Genomic DNA, 15,315 nt, shown 5'->3' on the forward strand with positions numbered 1-15,315 from the left:
GAGAGATTCAGATGTTCTGGGTGAGTTAGAGATCAACTGAAACAACCAGACGATGATTTAAACTTCCCTTATCAGTGTAGAGTCACTGTGGTCAGTGGGCGGAGCTTTGATACGGGTTGATCTCTAACTTAACCTGGAGCAGGTGAGCCGTTCATCAGAAGTTACCATGGTGATTAACCTCGTTAGGAAGTGGACGAGCTTCGTAGGACTGAAAAAACTAAACCTGAAGTTAACCTGAAAAACCACAAATCCTGCTTGGTAGCACAGACCCTGGATCTGTGATACTGACTGTGTTTAGTAAAATACTGATGAAAGCAGCGTGGACTGACTCCAACCATCTACTGACCTCAGAGTCTCCAGTCGACAGGTTGGACTCTGCTGTAGATCAAGCAGCTCCTTTACTGCTGAGACCTGCAGCCTGTTTCTAGTCAGATCCAGTTCTCTCAGATGAGAGGGGTTTGACCTCAGAGCTGAAGCCAGAGAAGAACAGCTGATCGCTGTCAGACTGCAGTTCCATAACCTGAATAAAGAATAAAACATAACTGTAAATTAATGTGTGAAAATAACACACAAATATGCATGTGAGCACAGACTCATAACATGGAAGATAAATATGAAATCAGTCATATTTCTGATTCAGTTAAAATATATTATTTGGACCCGGTCTCTGTCCTTCAGATCAGTTTACAAAGTGCCTAGACAGCAAAGCAAGAAAAGTAAATAAAAACTTGAACCCATAAAAGTAGTAAAATGACAAAAGAGATAAATTAACCAGTAAATAAAAGGTGAAAATGATAAAAACACAGTAAAAACACAACATCACATAAAAGCAAGTCTATAAAAATGGGTTTAAATAAGTGAATTAAAAGAAGTCACTGACTCTGCCTTATCTCCTCTCCTCAATAATTCTGTGATGTAGTTTGGGGCCAGATGCTTTAAAAGTGATCAGTAAAATCTTAAAATCAATTCTAAAACGGACAGGAAACCAATGGAGAGAAGCAAGGATCAGGGAGATGTGATGTTGCTGTTTAATACCAGTGAGAAGCTGCTGCGTTCTGAACTGGTTGGAAACTAATTGTTGTTTTCTTTACTCTAAAACGAAACATTCATATTTAACTACATTATATTTAAATACTTTGTATTTACATCTTGTGCGGGCTTCTTTTTTACAGTAGCCCAAACTGGACAAACTAAACCTTTTGAGTTTCTATGATATCTGAAGCTAACACAGGTTCTCTTTCATGTTTGGAAGGGGGGGTGTTCATCTGCAATATGACACTTCACCACTAGATGTCACTAAATTCTACACACTGAACCTTTAACAATAAAAACATGGTCTCTGACCTCAGAGTCTCCAGTCGACATGTCGGATTCTGTAGAAAACCACACAGCTCCTTCACTCCTGAGTTCTGCACGTCGTTGTTACTCAGATCCAGTTCTCTCAGATGAGAGGGGTTTGACCTCAGAGCTGAAGCCAGAGAAAAACAGCTGATCTTTGACAGTCTGCAGCCCTCCAAACTGAATAAAGGAACAAACTTAACTGTAAATTACATTGAGTTCATGTGGGAAAATAACATACAAATATTCATGTCAGCACAGACTCATAACATGGAAGATAAATATGAAATAAGAAATGTAAAAATAGATTATTTGGACCCGGTCTCTGTCCTGCAGATCAGTTTAGGAAATCCAGAACTAAACTCAGATGTGTTTTAACAAGAAGCTGAATTTAAAATGTCACAGATTAATTAATGAATGGATCAAGTTATGTATGAATTATGTTAAATTATAATTAAAAGAGATCAATTGGGTGAAAATGCTGTTTTATAGATATGAGATCTACAAAAGTTAGTCAGTGAACTGACCTCAGAGTCTCCAGTTGACAGGTTGGAGTCTGTAGAAAACCACACAGCTCCTTCACTCCTGAGTCCAGCTGGTTGTTGTCAGTCAGAGAAGAACAGCTGATCTCTGACAGAATGCAGCTCTTCAACCTGAATAAAGAAATATGAATATTTGAATTTGTCCTCCTGTTGTTGTGGATCGTCATCATGTCAACATACTCTCAACATGCTGCTGACCTCAGTCCAGTCTGTGACCTGAAGATAAATATCAGATCAGGCATGTTGGACCATTGTTTCATTCATCTCCTTCTTCTCTGTGTGTTGGTCACTGAGCAGGTTTGTGTAATTAAACACTGTTTAAAGTAGGGATGGCTCCTGACAGTCACTTCCTGTTTGTTTCTATACTTATAAACTGTCCCATGTGTTTCAATAAGAATGTGTCTTATTTTGAAAACCTGAGGAGGACGAGTGCTCGGCCTCAGTCCACATGTTATTTACTGACACTTTCTCAGTGATCAGGAGCAGGTGAGTGCAGGTGAATGGAGTTGATGAGGTGGACGTGACTGACAGGCTGGGTGAGGGACAGATGACTGAGGGACAGTGAGCAGAGCAGAACTGAGACAATTTAAATAAATAATGACTGAAGAAGAAAGAAAGTTTGAAAAGTGAAGAAGGATTTAAGGACCTCAGAGTCTCCAGTCGACAGTTTGGACTCTCCAGTCCAGAAAACAGCAGCTTCACTCCTGAATCCTGCAGCCTGCTTCCACTCAGGTCCAGTTCTCTCAGATGTGAGGGGTCTGACTTCAGAGCTGAGGCCACAACTTCACAGTGAATCACTGAGAGTCGACAATCACAGAGTCTGTAATTAAAGAAAATATCTGTTAGAATAAAATCAGAAAACACAACATTCATAGAAAACATGATCATTTGACCCTCACCCTGGTAAATCCCCTCTTGTCTCATGAACCTGTTAAAAACTCCTCAAGAGAATCCTTTCAGATTTCGTACAAGTGTTCATTTAGACCAGGGGTGTCCAAACTTTTTGTCCCGAGGGCCACATACAGAAAAAAATACCTTTTTCACTCACGCCGCCACGCCCCCCTGCCCTGGATTGGACTGTTGACAGTTGCGTCGCTCAGGGCGGGGCGGCGTGGCGTGTTGGCGTTCTGAGGGACCAGCAAAGCAATTCACCGTCAGACCACTAGGTGGAGTAACGTTTTTTGTCGAAGACAACCTTAGAGACACATTCTTTGTCGACTGTTTATTACTTTTTCTGGAGGACAAATTTGTCCCTGATCATTCTACACAGCTTCGTACACTCGTCGACCTGCAAATCGACGTCAGCCGAGATAAAAAATGACATGTAATCTCCTTCCAGGAATTGCAGGTCTGCGTGTCCTTATATTTAGTCAGTGACGGGTTATACAAGTGGTCATACTTTCAGATCTCTTCTGCCAAGTGCTCTTCTATTTGGTCCATATCCGTTCTTCTAAATCTTCCTTGGTTTCTGCCGGTATTATGGGGCATGAAACCGGAAATATGACTCTGGAAAGGATGTAGTTAGCGGACCAATCACAGCCTTGCGGGCTGCGTGAGGCTTGTGTAGCTTTGTCGTGTAGTTACAAAAATTGGTGAACGCCCGCAAGCACCTAAGGAGGAGCACGCAAGGGGCTCTTGCGTGCCCCTTCTTGCGTGTCTCTGAAAATGCAGAAGCATGCACCGGCCTCTCTCCTGTCGACGAAGCCTGGCCCCATGAAGTAAAACAAATTCTTTAAGTGCCATTTGAGCGCTACAAAATTTTGAGTTTCAAATTTTTTTTTATACATTATATTTTTAGACATTGATGCGGGCCAATTAAAAATGGATGGCGGGCCGCAGTTGGCCCGCAGGCCGTAGTTTGGACACCCCTGATTTAGACTGAGAGATGAACTCATTAGATTCAGGTGGTCAAAGGTCAAAGGTGAAGGTCACACAACATGTTTCAAGCCTCTTCAACATGATGTCTCAAATCTGTCTTTAGGGGATTTCTACACATTTTGACCAGTTGGACTCAAAGATAAACTGATTCGATTTGAGTGGTCAAACGGCAAAGATCACATTGACCTCATATTATTGTGAATGCAACATGTCAGGAATCTGGACACTGCACTGGTTGGTGGTGGCGTACAAACACAGGGTGGTAATTCTAGTTTGACCAGAAAGAACAATAAACCATATTTCCAGTTCCGCTTCTTCAGTTTAAAGGAAGTCACTAATAAACAGTACTTACCACATATAGTATCGGTAAATATGAAATCTCATCACATTTCAATCCTCCGTACTCAGACTTTTGACTACTGTTTCTTTACTACAGTAAAATGAGGTTTGTTTGGAGTATCAGGAAGAAAAAATCAAGTAAAATCAAGAACATGATTTAACGTATATTCAGGTATTTTCTTTAATATAAAACCAACCTTAAAAATACCATCTTAGTTTTCTAACCCCTACATTGAGGCAATGCTTACTGCATTAGAAACTGACCAAAAACTTAACTAGACTCTGTTTTATTTGCATAAACCTAAATTTAAATTTTTAAAATACAGTTTTCATACCATCAACCTCAAGTTATTATTAGTCTCATATATTATTACATCTTAACAATAATGTCACAAACTGACATATGACGGAAAATGTGGAAATAAATTTGTCAACAGCTGCTTTCTGTCTTGTTCCTTTGTCTCGTTTATTTTCTGATTCACAGACTTTACGTTTGCTTTCCTGACATATTGAACATCACTTCTCCAGCTGTCACTCACTTCCATTATGTTTCAAGGAACAAGGACTAAACGATTAGTTCGTAGGGGTGAGACAGGTGACCTCAGGGCTTCAATGAATCAATCCATTAAGTCAACCAGTTTCATTAAGCACTTACACATGAAATGAATTTAATGAATTATTAATATATATTTTAAATCATTACGGCTTTTCAACGGACCCCTCCCCGTTGGGTTCCACTTTCCCCCCCACTGGAGCTAATCTCAGCTGACACTGAATCTCAGTCTCCACTCAACCTAACTCTGATCTACATGTCTTTGGGTTTGTGGAGGAAGCTGGAGAACCCAGAGAAAACCCTGCAGACACCAGGAGAACCTCCTCCTCACAGAAAGGCTGCACTAACAGTGTTGACCACTGCAACACCATGCTGCCCAAAACAATGAGAATCATTTAACACTGAGTGTATTTGAAGAACGACTCATCTCCACTGATTGAACATGTTATTGATCATGTCTGGACTCACCGAGCCTTCCTGCAGTTCCTCACAGCTGGGATCAGTCTCCGTCGACCCTGGTCTGATGTGTTGAACTTCTTCAGGTCCAACTCATCCAGAACCTCCTCTGACATCTGCAGCATGTAGGCCAGAGCTGAGCAGTGGATCAGAGAGAGTCTCTCCTTTGATTTGTTCTCTGACGTCAGGAACTGTTGCATCTGCTGATGAACTGAGTGGTCGTTCATCTCAGTCAGACAGTGGAAGATGTTGATGCTTCTGTCAGGAGAAATGTCATCACTCTGCATCTCCTTCAGGTTGTTGATGACTGTCTTTATGATCTCTGAATAGTTATCTGGAGTGTTCTCTTCCCGACTCAGCAGGCTGTGTAAGACTCTCTTGGTGATCTTTGGATTGTTCCCTGTCCGACCCAGCAGGCCTCCCAAGACTCTCTGGTTGGATTTCAGACTGAGGCCGTGAAGGAAGCGAACAAACAGGTCCAGATGACCATTTTCACTGGTGAGGGATTTATTCATGGTTGTCTTCAGGAGGTCATCCAGGGAGAAGGTACTGTGTGTGTTCCAATATGTTCCCAAGAAGTTGTTGAGTTCTTCTGTGTTCCTCTCGGTGTAACAGTGGAACATGTAGACTGCAGCCAGAAACTCCTGAATGCTCAGATGAACAAAGCAGTAGACTGATTTCTGGAAGATCACACACTCTCTTCTGAAGATCTCAGTACAAACTCCTGAGTACACCGAGGCCTCTGTGACATTAAGACCACACAGCTCCAGGTCTTCTTGGTAGAACATGATGTTTCCTTCCTCCAGATGTTTAAGTGCCAGACTCCCCAGCTTCAGGAGAACGTCCCTGTCAGCCTCCGTCAGCTGCTGTGGACTCGTCTCATGTCCCTCAGCGTACTTGTTGTTCTTCCTCTTTGTCTGAACCAGCAGGAAGTGTGAGTACAGGTCAGTCAGGGTCTTGGGCAGCTCTCCTCTCTGGTCTGTGGTCAACATGTGCTCCAGAACTGTAGCACTGATCCAGCAGAAGACTGGGATTTGACACATGATGTGGAGGCTCCTGGACGTCTTGATGTGTGAGATGATTCTGCTGCACAGCTCTTCATCACTGAATCTCCTCCTGAAGTACTCCTCCTTCTGGGCGTCAGTGAAGCCTCGTACTTCTGTGACCCTGTCGACACATGAAGGAGGGATCTGATTGGCTGCCGCAGGTCTGGAGGTTATCCACACGAGAGCCGAGGGAAGCAGATTCCCCTGGATGAGGTTTGTCAGCAGCACGTTGACTGATGACCTCTGTGTGACATCAAACACCAGCTCCCTGTGGTTGAAGTCTAGAGAAGGTCTGCTTTCATCCAGGCCGTCAAAGATGAACAAAGGTTTACAGACAGCGAGCGTCTCTGCCGTGAGCTTCTGTAATGCTGGATGGAAAACACGGAGCAGCGTGAGGAGACTGTGCTGCTGGTCCTTCACCAGGTTCAGCTCCCTGAACGAAAGCACAGTCAGCAGACCCACATCCTGGTTCTCTAAACCCTCTGCCCAGTCCAGAGTGAACTTCTGCACCGAGAAGGTTTTTCCAACGCCAGCGACGCCGTTGGTCAGGACGACTCTGATGCGTCTCTGCTGGTCAGTGGAGGCTTTAAAGATGTCGTGGCACTTGATGGGAGTGTCGTGGAGGATCTTCATCTTGGAAGCTGTCTCAAGCTGCCTCACCTCATGTTGAGTATTAACCTCTTCACTCTGTCCCTCTGTGATGTAGAGCTCAGTGTAGATCCTGTTGAGGAGGGTTCTACTTCCTGTTTCATCAGTTCCTTCAGTCGCATGTTCACATCTCCTCCTCACACTGAGCTTATGTTCATCTAAAACCTCCTGCAGACCACGATCTGCTGAAAGACAAGAAACAATGTCAGAGACAGAGAATCTGAGAATCTGCTGATTGTTTTCATCAGATACAGAAAAACTACAGAAAATAAAAGCTTTTTAACTTTGTGCTTTTCTAACGATGTTAAATGTTGATGCTGTATGAAGGAACACAATAAAACCACATGTGCTGTTGTCAGAAGTGAAGACATCAGCAGACACATGTACAGTGCTGCTCTGACCGGCTGTCTGAGCTCCAGCTCCTGTTCTGGATCTTTGTCCACACTGGGGACAGGAGGAGTCTCCTGAAGAACCAGACTGGTCCCAGTATGAGCTGATGCACTGTCTGCAGAACCAGTGTCCACAGCTGGTGGAGACTGGATCCTTCAGGACGTCCTGACACGAAGCACAGCAGGGCGACTGCTCCTCCTCAGAAACATGAATCCTCTTCCTCTCTCTGTGAAGACATTTCCTGATCACTCACATATCACAGTCCCAGATTGTCAATACTTCTGTCAAGGAGGTTTTGTTTTCACCCAGTATGTTTGTGTGTTGGTTGGTTTGTTTGTTAGTGGGATTATAAAAAATGACAGATTACCAGTGAATTTGGTGGAAGTATGTGGTCTGTGAACCAGATCGGGGGGGGGGGGTCCTCTTTCACAGACATGTTCAGAGTACTGATGTTTACCAGTGTGTGGAATTTGGTCCAGATCGAAATCAAAATGAGTCTCTAGTGGATTTCAAAGTGGTTTCATGAGGAGCGTGTTGGTTCTTGGTGGAGGTCTGAGCTCTTTGAGTGATTCTGAGAGATTTGTCACCAACTTCAATGAAGCTGTGTCCTAATGCAGGGGCCACACTAGAGGAAACTAAATCCTCTTCAGAGCAGGTCACAGTAGAAAAAGTCTCTTACTCTGTGTGTGAGGGTCCAGGTTCATTACAGAAGAATATAGGAGGTTCCATGGACTGGTCACTCTTCAGAGACAGACAGCTGGACCCTGGAAACTCTGCTCTCAGTCTGTGGTCCTGACCTCTGCAAACACAATCATGTTTTTATTCAGAACACATCATTCACTGATTCATTCTCTGAGGATTCAGTTTGGAGCTTCACATGTTTGTAGCAGGTCTCTTACTTTGTGTGTGAGGATCCAGGTTCTTTACTGAAGAGTATAGGAGGTTCCATGGACTGGTCACTCTTCAGAGACACACAGCTGAACCCTGGAGACTCTGCTCTGTCCTCCTCTTCCTCCTCATAACCACTCATCTTCAGTCTGAGAGGAAAAACAATGTAAGCTCAAAGGAATCAGGACAAACCAGTCTGTTCAAGAACCACACCCAAAAATACCAAGGGAGGACAGACACACACACACACACACACACACACACACACACACACACACACACACACACACACACACACACACACACACCAGCTAAGGTGACTGTAATGTAGGATTCTGAAAACACGTTCTGTTATTAAACACTTGATGAACAGATGTGATGAAGATCAAACGTGAAACTGTGAGTTAACTCTGTTAATTTGTCCTTTGAAGGCTCTTTGTTCCACAGCTGCTGTTCACATCTGTCTCTGGGATCCGATCACATGAAACTACGTCCGTCACCAGGTGTGAACTGACAAACTTAGAGTCACATGATCAGCAGACGGATGTTAACAGCAGGTGTGAGAGTCAGACAGTAAAACTTTCAGAAAGTTGTGTTCACACTCACCTGCTCACTTTTCTTCCTTCTGCTCATCCAGGTGAAAATGGAGTCTGACACTTCACTGTTCTCATGCTCCTCCTCCCTGTTGAACCAGTTCACACATGAAAACAACCAGTTCAAAGTCCAGTTCATACACATGACAATTTGCTCGGTCAAGTTCACAGTTAATTTTTTATAGGGGTGATATTTAGTTAATAATTATCATTAATCCAGATCTTCACATTAACACTGAGTTCTAACTGAGTGCGTCTCCTGTTACTGATCCAGGATCAAGACCTGATGTCTGTTCAGCCGATGTTTGGCCGCCAGGGGGCAGAAGAACATCCTGACATGACATAATAATAATGATAATATTAATAACCAGGGATAACATTATGTATAATGCACATCATCCTGATATCTAATAAACAGACAAAAACCTTTTTTAGTTTTTCAAAAGAAAATATTAATTGAAAATGCAAATGTATATTTGTATAGTACAAATCCTCTTTAACTTTAAAATATCCATTGCTTGATATGAACGAACACAGAAAGAAGTTTGGTCCACAGAGAAACATGCATCTATAACGCTCCACCGGGCTCTCCTTGTATTTTCTGTCAACAATAATTGAACCAAATCAAAGTTTGGTTTGTTTCTTCTCCACTTGGACCAAATGTTTCCACGAAATAAAAACAGCTTTGCTCTATTGAACTCCAATAAATAAATAAAGTGCTCCACCTACTGCTGGATTCAGATCAGTTGATTCACCTGACTCCCTCTGATTATCTAAAAGATGTGTGAGTACATATACAATTTATTATCTTGATAAGAGGGAAATCTCAAAGTGTTGGATGTTGCAAAACATTTTCAAACGTTAGGAAATTTAGTTATTTACAAAAACCAGGCACAATCGGAGGAGATGTGGAGAGTATGCAGGCTGACAGGGAGGTGGCGCTACAGCAGTTTGAACAGTAACTTTGAACCATGGACTGTAAAATAAAGATGGATGACGTCTCAACTTCCTCCTGTCGATCAAAAATGAAGCTAAAATATCTCTGATCCCAACTACTAACATGAAGGAGGCGAGATTTATGAATTTATGATCAAGATGAACTGGCTTCACTTTTGAGAAGCAGCCATGTCGTCAATCTTCAACTACAGATGATGGTAAAATGATCCGTAAACAGCTTCAAGTGCAGTTTGTACATTTATTTTTTGTAAAATGTAATTTTGCAGCGTTAAAACCATTCTCGGCTAAAATCAAAACTATAAATATAAATGACAAATAAAGTCGTCTAGTGTCGACTGCTGCAGATGAAGCTGCAGTTCGACCTCCCTGCCAGCAGAGGCACCAGAACATCGTTCTTTGTGTGTCTGTGTGAGTTCAGGACCACTGGCAGGAGCAGTCGGTGGGCTCCTGGATGCTGTAGCTGACCCAGGTTGCGTTGCCGCTGCAGTAGAGCTGCACCGAGCGCCGCTGCAGCCCCGTCTCCCGGCAGAACTTGCAGAAGCGAGCGTACGTGTTGATGTTGTAGTTGTAGATGCTGGCGGACGGACACTTCCCGTCACATGACACGATGTTCACCTGCAGGGCACAGAGCATCAGTGCAGAAGGTCACACGGCTGGAAGGCGCCCAGAGGAGTGGACATATTTCTTTAAATTAAAAGTGTGATTTTAGAGTCGCTGTCCGATTAAATTGAAGATTCTCCACATCCTTTAAATTATGACGTCCTCGACTGGTCTGTGCTCAACATCCAGTCTGTATCTTTCTTCAGTTCTTTTTACTCTCTTTTAATTTCTGCTTTAAATGCTTCTTCCTGTTATTGTCTAATGTTGCTTTTTACAATTCGTCATGATGCCTCTTATATCTTATGAAAAGTAGTTTGAGTTGCCTCGTTGAAATATGATATACAAATAAACTGTGGGTAATTTTGCCTTTGAAATGAAATTGGAAAGTGTTTGAACTGGGAGAGTTCAAACACTTTCCAATTTCCAATTGTGTAAATCCAATTACTTGTTAACTCGAGATTCATATTTAAAATGTGAAATTTGTCGACATGCAAACACAAAGTTCAATACATGTGAACAATAACAATTAAATTGATTTGTTTTAAATTAAATGGAGGGTTCCTTTGAGGAAATTCTTATTTCACATACATTTAGCTCTAATAACTAGATTTCTTCTGCCAGGAAATGTACTGGGAAATTACAAACCTGTCAAATGAAGTGTTACCAGTTTCCAGATTTTCTTATTTCTTATTGCATGAACCAGGAATCACGTTGGACACAAACATACCGGCCTGTTACTGCGACAGTCGTTCTTCCTGATCGTCATCCTCACCCGCTGACACGACTTTCCATCTTCTTTGCCTGTTCACACCAAAAATCAGTCCGAACGAAGTGAGCATAAAAAAATCAAGAAAACACACGTGATCTGACAAATGTAGCGACACAGCAAACAGCGGAGAAGAGAAGAAGCGTGACAGAGAGGAAAGAAGAAGAAGAACGGTCAGAGCTGAGGCCGTCGATCAGGCACAAGCTGAGAAGCTGCTTTAATGGACGGATGACGAGTTGGATGACGGAGAGAGTTTGAAAGTTAAAAATTAAAGCAACCGGGAGGAAACTTCCCCGAGAAAAGAAAAATGAAATGTTGAGCCGCATCATGCTTTTATCTCCCACAGTGAACTTCTTCAAACCAGTTGAAACCAGAGGGTGTGAACGTGCTCCATCAACGTTTGAGACATTTTCACACCAACACACATCAACGCAGCGGCCATGTTGTTAAAGAGGAGGCTGTGAATCTGTCTGTCGGCTTCATCCTCAATCAGATAAATGTGATGTCTGACTGTCACAGTTTGGTTTGTTAGAAATATCAAAATGTGGATTTTCAAACTTTTACATAGTTTAATTTGGCAGAAATATCACCAGTAATATTTCTGTTCTATATGAATTCAGAGTGTAGCATTGTGTATAATAACTCTTTATTCCCTGTTTCCTGGTTTCATCAGAAAACAGCACAAAATATATTTTACATTATGATATTTTCTACAATCTGAAGTGATCAGCCTCTCTCTTCAATATTGCGGCAGCAGAGACGTCTCACACCATCAGGGGATGTGAGGTCTGTGTGAACATATCTAAAGTATTTCTGGCATTTTGCAAAAACACAACAGATAAAATAACAACAGAGAACATCTGTGAGTAAGTGAGTCACATATATCAGGAATAAATCAAATAAGTAAATATATGTTATAATTCATATTTATTCTTATATCAAATCATATTCATTTGTGTAAATCAATGGTACTGGGAAATAGAAGCTAACGTTTTTACATAAAGAGTTAAATGAAATGATTCAGTGTATAATAATATAACTATCATCTATTGTTAATATTGAAATAAATCAACCACGTGTTGAATTTTCTTATTTTTCTTCAATGTAAACATGATGCAACGTCCTGGACTTGTTAAAAAGAGGAAACTGCAGATGTAAGAATATATGTAAAATGGTAATAAATTCAACAATACATTATGGAAATTGGTTTGTTACATGTACAAGTTCCACGGCTCTAAATACTACATTACCCATCAGCCCCTGATTCTGCTTATCCTCACAGAGTTCTCTGGTGGTGGAACGAAACTCAAACACTGAAGAACTAACGTAAAATGTTTAAATGTGTAAAACATGAGTATTTTAAATATGGTTAAGTTCCAATTCATTTACATGACAGCGTTTACAAGTAGAGCTGAAACAATTGAAAATAAACTCAGTGAAATCATCACGTTGAGACAAGTGTCTCCAAAAAATAACACAAACTCTTCAACACAACTTTCTGTCCCTTGTCTCCACTGTAAACCTCCCATCATCAATCGTTACCCAGCATGCTGCTGTTTCCAGAGGCCTGCTACAGTCTCCCCCTTGTGGTTGTTCTGAGTTGGTGGTCGAGAACATACAAACAGATTTACATCATTGTTTTAGAAATTATTTTAAGCCAGGCTTGAATCTCTGTCCACTGCTTTTACTGTGTGTAAATATTAGGATATTATAGATTTAAAGAGCAGTCGGCCAGCGAATTGTGTCCGAGCATGTAATCAGCTGTGTGCAGAGCAGATTTACTGGCCTCACTTCCTCTGCACATCCATCTGCACACATCTGGTTTAACAGTTGATTGATACTGGACACAGAGTCTATGAAATTAAAGAAGAAACAGCAGCTTAATCTGAACGAGCCAAATGTTGCTTTCTCATATCTGCTCTGTCTGGAGTCTGGAGAATAAAAGTTTCACCATGTTTCAGTGAGGAAGATGAACAAAGACACAAGGAAAATTAAAGTTCTATAAAAACAAACCTTTATGTGTATTAAGTAGTAAACATGTTGAGAATGTTTCAAATTTGTCAAATCCCACAGAAAAGATCACTGGGGTGGAAACTAGGATATAAATGTGATAATAAATGTTTCTGCAGCCAAACAAAAATGTGTTTACTGTCATTACAATTCACCTACACTGATGAAAACCACCAGGGGGCGATACCTTGCAGATGCTGTTTATACCCAATCAGGCAATGATTTATTTATTATGTGATAAAGCCTGAAGATAGTTCTTGATCAGGTGAGTCCTGAATAAGCCCTTAGTTATGCTGCTGTAGGTCTCGACCGCTGAGCACTCTCATCATGCACTGAGCACTTCTCCCCCTTCTCTCTGTCTCTCAGATATTTATTTATAACAGTGACTGCTCACAGCGTCATGTCCCTACCAGTAAATATAATGTCACTTTTTACATTTGAAAGTAAAATTTGCATTCATTTTGCACATTTTTCTGCACATAACTTGGAAATATTTTGGATCCTCAGGACACAGCTCAAGCCTCCGTCCACACACACTGTCCTCTTCACACTCACATCCACTCAAACCAGTCACTCCACCTGTTGAGAGAAGAAGACATCAGAGGAAAACAAACACATGATCCAGAATAAAAGAAACTCAGTTACAGCTGCAAAATGCAGGAAGAACAGCTGCTAAAACATCTGTGATTGTATCAATGTGTAAGTTACAGCGCCCCCTGGTGCATTTTGGTAAAAATATATTACGTGAACATGAAATAATAACGTGTGTAAAGGAGATAAAATAACTCTAGGTTGTTTACTAAAAAGACGAGTGGAAGAGAGAAACGTTTGAATCCCAGGATGTGACACACACTGTCTCACTGTCTCTGAGGACACACACTGTCTCACTGACTCTGAGGACACACACTGTCTCTGACGACACACACTATATCTGAGGACACACATACTGACTCTGAGGACACACACTCTCTCCGAGGACACACACTGACTCTGAGGACGGACACACTGTCTCTGAAGACACTGTGGTGGAAACCTCTGACATCACTACTCAATAAAAACACATGGACCTATCTGCAGGAAGCTGACTGAGTGCATCTGGTGTTTTGGTGACAGGATGAGTCTGGAGAGATTGAGATGTTCTGGGTGAGTTAGAGATCAATTGAACCAACCAGACGTTGATTTAAACTTCCCTTATCCGTCCCTTTAAGGAGAGTGTGCACCACACAACAGTGTACAGTAGAGTCACTATGGTCAGTGGGCGGAGCTTTAATACGTGTTGATCTCCAACTTAACCTGGAGCAGGTTAGCCGTTCATCAGAAGTTACCATGGTGATTTGCCTCGTTAAGAAGTGGACGAGTGGCATAATAGAGGCCTGAAATGTTTTAAAGATCTTTACAAAGATGGTATTTTTCGCAGCTTTACAAATCTCTCAGGAGAATTTCATCTCCCAACTTCTCATCTCTTTCGATACTTTCAAATTAGACAGTGCGCTAAAGCTTTGTTTCCAGTTTTTCCCTCCCTGCCGCCGACCCTACAGTGGGAGGTGCTTTTAAACCACGATCAACTTCAAAAATCACTCATCTCTAAAGTTTATAATGAACTTCTGTCTTTTGATTGCTCTCCAGTTACTAAAGTTAGGGCTGCCTGGGAAGATGAACTGGATCTAAACTTGGAGGATGACTGGTGGGACACTGCTCTTAAGAAAATTCACACAAGTTCATCCTGCGCTCGTCTCACACTTATACAGTTTAAAGTTCTGTTTAGAGTCCACTTTTCTAAAGCGCGACTGTCGCAAATGTACCCCAGTATCACTGACAAATGCGACAAATGTCATGCCTCATCCTGCAATTTAACCCATATGTTCTACTCTTGTCCGCTATTCTCTTGCTTTTGGCTGAACTATTTTGACACCATGTCAAAAATACTTTCAGTGACTATAAAAGTCTCCCCCCATGTTGCCATATTCGGGCTCCCAGAGGACCATAACCGGTTTACCTCTAATCAATTAGACATTTTAGCTTTCACTTCTTTACTGGCAAGACGCCACCATCTTCTCCACTGGAAGTCAACTAAAGCTCCCTCCAGCACTCAGTGGCTCAACGACACCATGTCTTTTCTAAAGCTGGAAAATATCAGATATTCAGTGAAAGGTAGCTCTAACAAATTTTTTAGTAAGTGGCTTCCCTTTCTTACATTCTTCCACTCTCTCCAGTCCCTGCCCCCTGATTGACGGCCCCCCCCCCCTCTCTCTCTCTCTTTTCTCTCTTTCTTCTTCCTTTTTATTCATTCATTTACTTATTCTTTTTTTGT

At 41.8% G+C, this 15,315-nt stretch overlaps 2 protein-coding genes across 2 annotated transcripts in view; both read right to left on the bottom strand.

The window, feature by feature from the left end:
* The window catches only part of LOC132998080 (NACHT, LRR and PYD domains-containing protein 12-like), a 53,237-nt gene that overhangs the window by 31,268 nt on the left and 6,654 nt on the right, over positions 1-15,315 (bottom strand). The window contains exons 5-8 of the mRNA XM_061067569.1: positions 5,481-6,985; positions 5,119-5,417; positions 2,527-2,700; positions 1,345-1,518 (exon numbers count right to left, since the gene is read on the bottom strand). Of these exons, the coding sequence (XP_060923552.1) occupies positions 1,345-1,518; positions 2,527-2,700; positions 5,119-5,417; positions 5,481-6,985 (2,152 nt within the window). The remainder of the gene's footprint in view (positions 1-1,344; positions 1,519-2,526; positions 2,701-5,118; positions 5,418-5,480; positions 6,986-15,315) is intronic.
* On the bottom strand, positions 10,043-12,543 carry LOC132998748 (otogelin-like). Its single transcript, XM_061068494.1, has 3 exons — positions 12,537-12,543; positions 10,956-11,029; positions 10,043-10,243 (listed from the first exon to the last, which is right to left on the bottom strand). The coding sequence occupies exons 1-3, from the start codon at positions 12,541-12,543 to the stop codon at positions 10,043-10,045; spliced, it is 282 nt and encodes a 93-aa protein (XP_060924477.1).

This window comes from Limanda limanda, chromosome 3, assembly GCF_963576545.1.
Source record: "Limanda limanda chromosome 3, fLimLim1.1, whole genome shotgun sequence".
Taxonomy (NCBI): Eukaryota; Metazoa; Chordata; class Actinopteri; order Pleuronectiformes; family Pleuronectidae; genus Limanda; species Limanda limanda.